The 10430-nt window shown below is 55.0% G+C and overlaps 1 protein-coding gene across 1 annotated transcript in view; it reads right to left on the bottom strand.

Moving 5' to 3' along the window:
• The window catches only part of EFCAB6 (EF-hand calcium binding domain 6), a 253365-nt gene that overhangs the window by 20770 nt on the left and 222165 nt on the right, over positions 1 to 10430 (bottom strand). Inside the window, exon 27 of the mRNA XM_045290796.1 lies at positions 2008 to 2244. Coding sequence (XP_045146731.1) covers positions 2008 to 2244 — 237 coding nt within the window. The remainder of the gene's footprint in view (positions 1 to 2007; positions 2245 to 10430) is intronic.

Raw genomic sequence — 10430 nt, 5'->3', positions numbered from 1 at the left:
CAGGGAACTGCTAAGGCAGCTACACCCGGTGCAACCATTACAAAACAAGAGACCCGAGAACCAGAAAGGCGAGCTCACCACCCATTTATCCCTCCACCTTTCCATTAGCCCCACATGTGTTTATCGGCCAGGTTGGCACAATTAACTAACTCAGGGCTCTATTGGCCGCTTCCTGGGCTGGGCCTGGCAGGACCAGGAAGGGGTGGGGGCTTGGGGGAAGGAGGGGCTGTGAGTATTCAGGAGCTCCTGGGGAGGGGGGATGCTGGCCCTGAGAACTGGACGGGTGTGGAGCAGTCGTTCTAGTGTGGGGGACGGGGGAGGTGTCAGAGGAAGCTGCTTCTCTAACCGGGCCCCTTGAGGACCTCAATCCACAGAGGGCTGACACGGTGGGGGCGGGCACTGTGGACAACACACACTGGGACACTGTCCGTGTGTATGGAAGACCACTGACCCACCCCAGGGCTGATGGGAGGGGACCGTGGACAGCGCGCACGGGCACAATTGTCCCTGTGCTGACACTGTTTGTCTCCTGGTAGCCGCGAGGCCCATTCCTCCTCCAGCTGAGGTGGCAGGGCAGGCAGTAGGGACTCCACCTGCTGGGAGGGCCGGGCCTCGGAGGGCTAGGAAGAGCAGCTGCCAGAGGCCGTGAGCTGAGGCAGAGCTGGGCCTAGCCCCTCCAGCGGCTCGTTCTGCGGGAGCCCAAGCTGGACAGACCTGGCTGCAGGTCCGGCCTGTGGGCAGAAGGGGGCACTGGTGGGGGGGTAGGCAAGTCTCCAGCAAGCTTGCAGCAGCTGCCCCGGAGCCTGTAAATGCCCAAGATTGCCTGCTCTTTGGATCACACCTGCCCCAGGGTGGCCCAGCGAAGAGGACAGAGAGAGTTTAATTTTCTCTAAAAAATGAAGGTGCTGCTCTCAGTGCCCAATGGAAAGGATGCAACTCACAACGGTTACATCACGGGAAAGGTGTGCTCAGTCAGCTGGGCTTTCTACTCCCATAAACAGTTACAATCTCAAAAAACAAACAAACAAACAAACAAAAAACAGTTACAATCTCCTCGGAAGCCCACCAGTCAGCTATGAGCCAGCGTTGACCCCATGGCAGTGAGTCTGAGTGTCGGCCGTGTGCAGTCACGTGACCTGGACAGGCTACTTAAACCAGTGGTTCTCAACCTGGGGTCTCGACCCCTCTGGGGGTGTCAAATGATCCTTTCACAAGGGTCGCCTATGGCCATCAGAAAACACACAAATACTTCACACTATACAATTACATATTGTTTTGTGATTCATTACTATGCTTTAATGATGTTTAATTATGTTCAATTTGTAACGATGAAATACATCCTGCATATCAGATATTTACATGACGATTCCTAACAGTAGCAAAATGACAGCGATGAAGTAGCAACGAAAATAATTTCATCGTTGGGGGTCACCACCACATGGGGAACTGTATGAAAGGGTCGAGGCCGGAAGATGAGAACCACGGACACACTTGGAGCTTCTGTGCCCTCCCCCAGGAAGAGGGGAGACAGCGGCTCTTCCAGGCACGGCCCGCCTGTGGCCAGGCTCCTCCCCTGGGTTTATCCAGTAGATGCTCTGTCCCGACCACACCTCTACCTGGCAGTCCTGCTGCCGCCCATTGAGCTCCCCCCGCGTCTGAAGGAGCTCTCAGGGCACTTCTTGTTGGCACACAGCTGTCTGTCTCCACTCACGCCACTAATTGAAAGGTCGGTGGTTCGGGCCCAGCCAGCAGTTCTATGGGGACACAGGTGGTGACCAGCTCTCATGAAGGTCACAAAGCCTAGGAAGCACCCCCTGGACTGGCTAGGAGTCAGGATCAATTCGACGGCCCCCGACATTAACAAAGGAAACGGAAGGTGTGGCGAGTCTCTGGTAAGCTTCAACACCCAAACTCAAACCCAAACCCTTCCCACAGTTTGAAAGGAGCGGACAGTCTTAAACCCTCGCTGCGGCGCCCCCCAGCTCAGGGAGCCAGCCCACGTCTTACTTGTTCGTCCGTCAGGATCTGCACGTGCCGATTGCAAATGGCCCGGAACTCGTCCCTGGAGACCACGCTGGCTTTCATCGTGTCGAAGTTCTCGAATTCCTGGACGATGGCATTGTAGTGGGTGGTCACGGCTTTGTGGAGACGGGCCAGGATGTCCCTCTTGCCCGTGTCCTTAGGAGGCAGGGACTTGGGTGGCAGGGGCGCTTTGGGCATCTTCTCAGCCCACTCCACAGAGGTCTGGGGAAAACAGAAAGGAGGGTTGTTGCAATTAATGTAAACGCTATAATCCTAGAGCAAAAGAGGAGAGAGGGAGTCATGGACTCAGAAGAAACTAGCCTGCGGGACTATAAGAGCCTCATCTACCCGGAGACCCGAAGAACTAGATGGTGTGCGGCTACCACTGCTGAGCATGGATCTGATAGGCGGATGGCCCTGATGGGATGGGGAACAGAAAGATGTGGAATGGAAGTTCATATTATTTTAGAAACTCAAGAGTTATCGGCCTGGTTTCGATTGGAGGACTCCTCAAGACGATTGCCCTGGAATGCTCTTTAAACCATGAGCCCCAACTGTCGCCAAGGTCACCTTGGAGCTAACTAACAGGTTGGCGCATACAATAAAGACCGTGGCCTATACGGTACTGTATAGTACTTACAGGCCACGGTCTTTATTGTCCACCTGCAGACTCAGATTGCCTGGCAGGCGGGGCACTGGGAGAGACGGCTCTTGCTGTCTTATACACAGCATATGAAGCCCTATGGGGCAGGTCTACTGTCTTGGGAAGAATGGAACTTTGCCTCAATGGCACAGGCCGACAGCAGTTGTTACACTATCTTGCAGTCCCACCGTCAGCTAAGGGCACCACTCAATATGACAGTCCCGGACACCCACAAATCCAAACAAACTCACTGCCATCAAGTGGATTCTGATGCACAGTGACCCCTTAAGGTCACTATGTGCACAACTGCCCCATAGGGTTGACCACGCTGTAGAGTTTGGTATTCAAAGGAGAGTGCACGCATTTGCATGCTGGCGCTGGAGAAGACTATTGGAAGTATCACGGACTGCCAAAGGGACAAACCCACCTGTCTTGGAGGAAGCACAGCCAGAGCGCTCCTTAGAGGCGAGGACGGCGAGACTTTGTCTCACACCCTTTGGACACGGTCTCAGGAGAGACCAGTCCCTGGAGGAGGACGGCATGCTTGCGGAGGTCAGGGGGTGGTGAAAGGGACACGATGGGTTGGCCCTGTGGCTGTCCCAATGGGCTCAAACCTAAGGACAGCTGTGCGGCTGGCTGAGGACCGGGCTCATGGCTGGACCTGGAACTGGCTTGGTGGTACCAAACAACCGAGACACTGACAGACGCAGACAGCCACATCTGTCTCCCAGGGAGAGGCTAGTGGGCTTAGCAATGGAGCACTTGACCCCTGCGGTCACCAGGGCTCCCTCAAGACCCACCCCAAACCAAACTCGTTGTCATCCAGTGGATTCCGACTGATGGTGGCCCCCGCTGGACACAGTAGAACTGCCCCCGCTGGTTTTTCAAGGCTGTCATCGCTACAGAAGTAGACTGCCACATGCCAAAACTTTCTCCCGTGGAGTGACTGGTGGGTTTGAACCGCTGACCTTTAAGGTAGCAGCAGCCCAGAGCTGTTAGCCACTGCCCCACCAGGGGTCCTCTATTGAGTTCCACAGGGAGTTCATGATTGGCTGAGTCAGAAGCCAAGTGTAACCTTTGGGCCTGGGGCCCCTGCACAAGAGAAGATCCTAGACCTAGGGCGAGATGGATGCCAAGGCACACGGCAGTCTCCAAGGAAGGTAAAGGAAACCACGGGGACTTGCGAGAGTCGGAGGCAAGAGGCAAATCTGACTGTAGACATATTCCTGCAGCAGTGGGGAAGCTACACATGGAGGCTTGGATAGGCATACAGATGGAACCAGTGTGGGAGAGGGAGAGTGGGAGTATATCCATGAGTGTCCATAAGCCTGCCTGAGGATATTTGTGTCTGTATATACTTTTGTTGCAATATATTCATGCAAGGGGGGTAGGGGGAGCCTTCAGGGGACAAAGTTAGGCAAACTTCTTAGACATGCCCAAACACCTTGAGGAAAGGAGTCTAGGCCTGGGGGATCAGGACCAAATTTCAGGGGTCACTGAGGTCCATTGGCATGACCTAGTTCACAAAGACAATGCTCCACACCCTATGGCGGGGAGCAGCGAGGAGGGTCCTAAGAGCTCGAGCGCCATGATCTAAGGGGTCACGACTGACCTCTCCCCATCCAGAGCAAAGACTGGTGAAGACACGAGTAGTCCCGTGGACTACGGGACCATGCAAACACCAGCGTCCATGACTCTGAGACCAGAAGCACTCGATGGTGCCCAGCCACCACCACCAGCTGACTGGGAAAGGGTCACATTTGAAGGTCCCGAGTAGAGGCTGGAGACTAATGCGAAATAGAACTCAAATCATAAAAGGGACCAGGCTTTCTGGTCGGACAGAGACTGGTGGGATCTCCAGGGCTAAGGCCCTTGCCTTTCCGGTCTGGGACTGAAGCAAGCTCAGGGTTGGGATAATCAACCACGCAAGTTCCAATGGGCCTTATTTATCTCCAGACAGAGGTTGGAGGGTTAGGAAAGAAAGAATGGAAGGAGGAGGCACAAGGAGGAAGTGGGATGAATCCAGGCACCTTGAAGAGGCTGCAGTGGTGGGCTGACCCGGAGTGCATGCATCGCTGAAGGTCAAACAGCGATGAGCTCTGTAAACTCTTACTCTTGATTCACAACAAAACGGTTCTTAAAAAAAAAAAAAATCCAAGCATAGTCACTGAGCTTGACATCTCAAAACAAAAACACAACTCCCAGGACTGGAGCCTCCGCAGACGTTGGAAGGGGGACACAGAGCTCCCCCCCAGAGCTGACAGACAGTCTTACCCCAGAGCTGGTGCTCTGGACGCAACTGTCCGCCGTCGTAAACTGTGAGAGAAGGCATCTCTGGTTGTTACAGCCACTCCCCGGTGGTGGTTCTGAGAGCAGCACTGGGGAAGGCAGGCAAATGACCGAGGGCTCGGCTGTTAACCAAAAGGCTGGTGATTTGGGAGCTCCTCGGGAGAAAAGGCCTGGAAATCTACTCCCAGATTCAGCCTAGAAAAGCCAGTGGGTCAGTTCTCCTTGCTCAGAGGATTGACACAATGGCATAGACCAAACCTCTCTCTCTGCATACAGATGAGGCTTTCTACTCCCACACAGGGAGGTTTCACAAACTCACAGGGCCAGTTCTACTGAGTCCTACAGGGTGGCTGTAAGTCAGAGCCCACTGCGCTGGCGTCTGGTCCAGCTCACAGTGCTGCTGTACGGATGGAATGAAGTTGCTCCATAGGGCTTCTGAGACTGCAACTCTCTATGGGAGTAGACAGCCTCACCTTTCTTTCTCCCTGAGTATACACACACACAAATAATATATACAGACATACACATTACGCATATGCTTTGATGCATGTATGTATACAAAAGGACTTCAAAACAGTCATGGGGAAACTCCATCACCTACCATGCTAGTTTTCCATGCATTTTGTGCATGCATGTGCATGCGTGCAAGCTTGACACAGAACCACCCTTTCACCATGGAAAGGCCGGTCTCATGCCACTTTACGAAATCAGATCAAACCCAGGTTACTGCTCTTCCTCAAAACCCCAAGTACACAACTTGGCCTCCAGCCTAAACTCCAGCTCCCTACCCCCCCCCCCCCCCCCCCCCACCCCCACCCCCACCCCAGCTCAACAGCAGCTTTCTGAGGCCACTTGGAGCCACTTGCAGGGTGAATGACTGCCCTTCCCATCACTAACCACAGGTGCCTCCCTTACACCCCAGGGTTGGAGGTGCCAGCGCAGCGCTCCGAGGGCAGTGATGAGCCTGCCTGAGCCCAGCGTTACTCCTGGGGGCCCAGGTGCGTTGGCTGGAGGAACTTGGCGTGTGGAGCCCAGGTCTGCACTCCGCCTCCCACTGCCCCTCCTGTCTGTTTCCTTGTCCCTTCCGTGGGACAAGGACTCGCCTGAGACGGCGATGAGAGAGCTCCCCGATGAGAGAGCTCCCCGATGAGAATGCTCCCCGATGAGAGTGCTCCCCGATGAGAGTGCTCCCCGATGAGAGAGCTCCCCGAAAGTGTTAAAACACAGAGAAAATTGCCATTCATTTTGTTCATGACAACAGCCGTGGAAGAATTCTAACAAAGCATTACATGTAACCTGAGGTTAATATAATTTAAACCCTAGAGGAAACCGGGTAGTTTTCTAGAAAAATATAGACGGCTAAATTTAACTCTGGTATCAGGGAACCTGAGTAGATAGGTAACGACGCAAGAAACTGAGTACCCTCTAGGAAGCTTTACCATCTACCCTTCGAAAGATGCTGAGCCGTGATGCTTAAATGCAAGCTGTATTTAACCTTCAAGCAAGAGATTAAACAAAAATTTACCAGAAGATTTTAAAACAGGGAAAGAGATGGTGTATAATATCTCAACTCATTGTATATTCTTTTTGTGGTGGATGCCACTGGGCCCTCCAATCCCCCAGCACACGTGTCCACGTCCTTGTCCCTGTGAGCCGTGCTGCTAGTTGTGTTGATGAGGCTATCGCTGCTGGGGTGGACCCTACACCTGATCATGAGTTCTGAAAACAAGCCGGACAGAGCAGCCCCATCGACAGGCGGAGACAGACCGCGGGGAAGGGAGCTTGCTCAAGTCCAGGAACGCCAAGCTGTGTCAGAAGCTGAGAGAGAGACTTAGGGGAGGAACCGTCTCAGCCGGGACGGTTAGCCTCCCGAGCGGTGAGCAAACCAATGTCTCTTCTTTAAAGCCACCGACTGGCGTTTTCGCCATGGCCACGGAGACAGCCACAGCAAAATGAGACACAGAAATCTCACGGGAAGAAAACGTCCGGCAGTTGGGAGGAGAGCCCAGGCCCGGAGGAGGACATCTGCTTGGTACAGTCGAGGGGCAGTGGGCAAGAGGAAAGCCCTCGTGAGACGGATCGACAGACAGTGGCTGCAAGGCTGGCACAGCGCCGGGCAGTGTTTTTCATGGCTGGGCGACACCTGCTAACCACATCGGAACATAGGCGTCAGCAGGAATATCAGGAATGCTGAGTCGAGGGAGAGAGTGGCGGCGGCCGTGAAGAGGAGGCAGGCCCTCCGTGAGCGGGGCTGACCTGGCGGCTGCCACTACCGGCTCCAGCATCGCAAGCGTCGTGAGCCTGGCACGGGACCGGCCAGTGTTTCCGTGTGTGGGGCGCAGGCACCCAGCAGCAGCAAGACTCTAACCAAGAGTTGGGTTCTGGAAGGCTGGCTCCTCAGAGAGACGGAGGCTAAAGTCGTATCATAAAAAAAGAAATGTGTGAGAATGGCCGTGCCCTTTGTGGGGAAGGCTGGCCAGGGCGCCTTGGACCCGTCAGATAGTAAAACTGGCCGCCAATGTGCTGGTGTCAGAAGGGCGCAGCTGGGTGTAGACCCTTCCAGGTGAGTCTGCTCGTGAGGGAGTCTGGCATCCCCACGATGGCTGAGCCACTGCGTCCCAAGGCCTGCCTGTGGAACACGATCGGTATCAGAGCAAGGCCAGGGAGGTCATTCAGGGAATTCTCTGGACTGGCGGGGGTCCGCTAGACCAAGACAGCCCACCCATGTTCCCCTTGGAAAATCGTGCCGTTTCTGCCGAGACGTCAGCGTCTCTCTTCCGGTGGTGTCCCACAGGCATGGACTCTCCCGCACTTCTTCTCTGCTCTCTGGGGGCAGGTGGCTCCTTATCTCCCTGGGATTCATCCCAAGGTGTCAGAACCTGGTGCTGCAACATAGCAGCTTGCCAAGGTCCCCGCACACCTCTCCGTGCACGAGGGGCGAGTCCGTGGCCGCTCGGTGTGGAGTGTGGAGCTGGCCTCTCCTCCACCGCGTGGCTCGTCTTCCTGCATTGTGCCCACATCTCCCTGGCTGCACACACCAGTCTCTGAATTCTGCTTCCTGGGACAGAGCCTTGGGTTCGGCCCACTTGTCCTGTCTGCTCCCCTCTCTTCTCCTCTCCCCTTTCTGTAGACTTGGGGCACCCCACCCTTTTCCAGGTGAGGCATGCATGGCAAGTGGGGATATCTATGGGATCCCCTGGACCCCCTTTTGACACCTCTTAGCAAAATTAAAGAACAAAACAAACCAGAAAGCATCGGAGAGGATGTGGAGAGACGGGAACGCTCATCCATTGCAGGTGGGACTGTAGAGTCATATGACCACTACGGAAATCAGTGTGGCGCGTCCTTAAGCAAGTGAAAATACCTTACGATCCTGCAATCCTTCTACTTGGCACGTACCCTAAAGAAATAGAGAACAAAGCACGGACACCTAGATGCACACCTACATTTATTGCGGCAGCATCTACAATATCAACAGGATAAACAGCCAAAACTCCAACTACAGAGAAATGAACAAACTTTGGTGCAGTCATGCAATGGAATATTATGCACCCTTCAAATTGACCGAGCCTTAAGATATGGACAAAATCCGAGAACATTATGCACAGTCCGCTGATCTCATAAAGGTACGTATTTTACTATGCCATTATTAGAAAGAAAAGAAAGCAGAATGGCTTTTTCAGCCGGCTTTGAGGGGGACAAGGAGGCCGGGGCAGAGGGAGGGGCTGGATAGGGGAGGGGGCAGGGAACGATGGAGGGAGGGGGGTGGGAAGATAAGAACAAAGAGCCACATGTAAGTGTGTGTGTGTTAACAGGATACTGTAACAGATTTGATCAGATAAGGTGGCTGGGTAACGATAGACTGTTTGCTGAGTGTTAGATTCCACACACACAAAGGGGAAACAGACCAATACAAACACATAAATGAAGTTAAAACTCCCAGGCCGGGAGTCATCCGACACCTCTTTCTGTCACCCACAGACCCACGTATCACAGCCGCCACTGGGGTAGCTTTTGATACAAACGCAGAGGGGAACTGCCTCACGCCTGCCTGCCTCCCCTCCCTCGGGCCAGGTTCCCATCACCTCCTCTGGGAATCCCTCCGTGACCACAGCAGCACCCCCCTTGGCGTCCATCAAGACTCGGCCTCCGTGGCCCAGCCTTGGTAAAGGGCAGAGCAGGCCAAGGCCAAGCCCCGCGATGATGTCACAATGGGCCTCACACCTCCTCCCTCTGACCTCACCTCCAGCCCCCTCCCCCCGCCCATAGGCTCCAGCCACAGGGTCCCTGTGTGGCAGCTGCGTGGCAGGGTGAGCCTCCTGCGGGCTGCGGGGCTTCACCACAGTGCTGCCTCTGCTCCACGCTGTTCCCTCTGCTCTTCCCGCCTAATGGCTACTGAACACGCGGCTCTCTGACCCCCCACACGGAGGGGCCTCAAAACGTTCGTGGGAAGACGGACAGAGCGACACCTTCACCTCCTCCTCGTCTTCCTCACGCTGTCCTCAGATGGGCTCCACGGACTGATGCGAGGCTGCGATCTTGGAGCTCTGTGCTGAATCCCGAGTGCTGAGGGCCGGACTGGCATGCAGCAGGCCCAGATGTCTGTCCAAAGGGATCCTGGATATAGGAGAATGCGGGGACCTCGAGGGGGAAGGGGCGGTGGGGTCGGTGCGCCCGGCTCTGGTCGGTAGCGCGGGGTCAGAGGTTGGGAATCATCACCTTCCTCCAGGTGCCAATAAACGGGCATTAAAACAAGACTCCCCGGCGTCTTTGGGGCTGGGCTCACCTGAGCTGCCAGAGCTGTGATGAGACACCTAGAGACACGGAGAGCCCCTGGCCTTTGACCCAGAACCTCCCCTTGCAGAACTTTCCGGAACGGAATGGATAAGCAAGGCGTGCCTGCGGCGTCATCTTTACAGGAATAAAGACCTGGCATCAGACTGGGCTGAGTGGATGAGCCATCCCCAAAGAATCCCACCCCCACCCCCCCAAGTCGACGCTGATTCACAGGGACCCTGTAGGACAGGGCAGAACTGCCCCGTGGGCCTCTGAGGCACACAGGCTTTGTTGTGGTTGCCAGGTGCCATAGGGTCGGAGCCTATGCACAGCAGAAGGAAACCTGCCCGCTGCTGCGCCATCCCATCCTCGAGGGAATAGCAGGCCTCACCTCCATCCCTGGGCGAGTGCCAGGGGCCGGGTTAAACCTATGGACCAGTTTCCCTAAGCAGGACTGAAAGCGGCTGTGTCGTCAGCAATGGTGTGGTGGTCAGGGTGCAGTGTAGCACTGATGAAACACACAACGATCCTCTAGCTCTTGAATGCTTCCTCCACCCCACTATCATGACCCCAATTCTACCTTACAAATCGGCTAGACCAGAGGATGGACACTGGTACAGATAGGATCTGGGAACACAGGGAATCCAGGGAAGATGATCCCTTCAGGACCAATAATGAGAGTAGCCATACCAGGAGGGGA

Source organism: Echinops telfairi, unplaced genomic scaffold (assembly GCF_000313985.2).
Source record: "Echinops telfairi isolate 266 unplaced genomic scaffold, ASM31398v2 ScPeMD7_2;HRSCAF=8, whole genome shotgun sequence".
In the NCBI taxonomy this organism is placed as follows: domain Eukaryota; kingdom Metazoa; phylum Chordata; class Mammalia; order Afrosoricida; family Tenrecidae; genus Echinops; species Echinops telfairi.
Note: the sequence above shows the minus strand (reverse complement) of the source record. Positions and strands in the feature narration are given on the sequence as shown.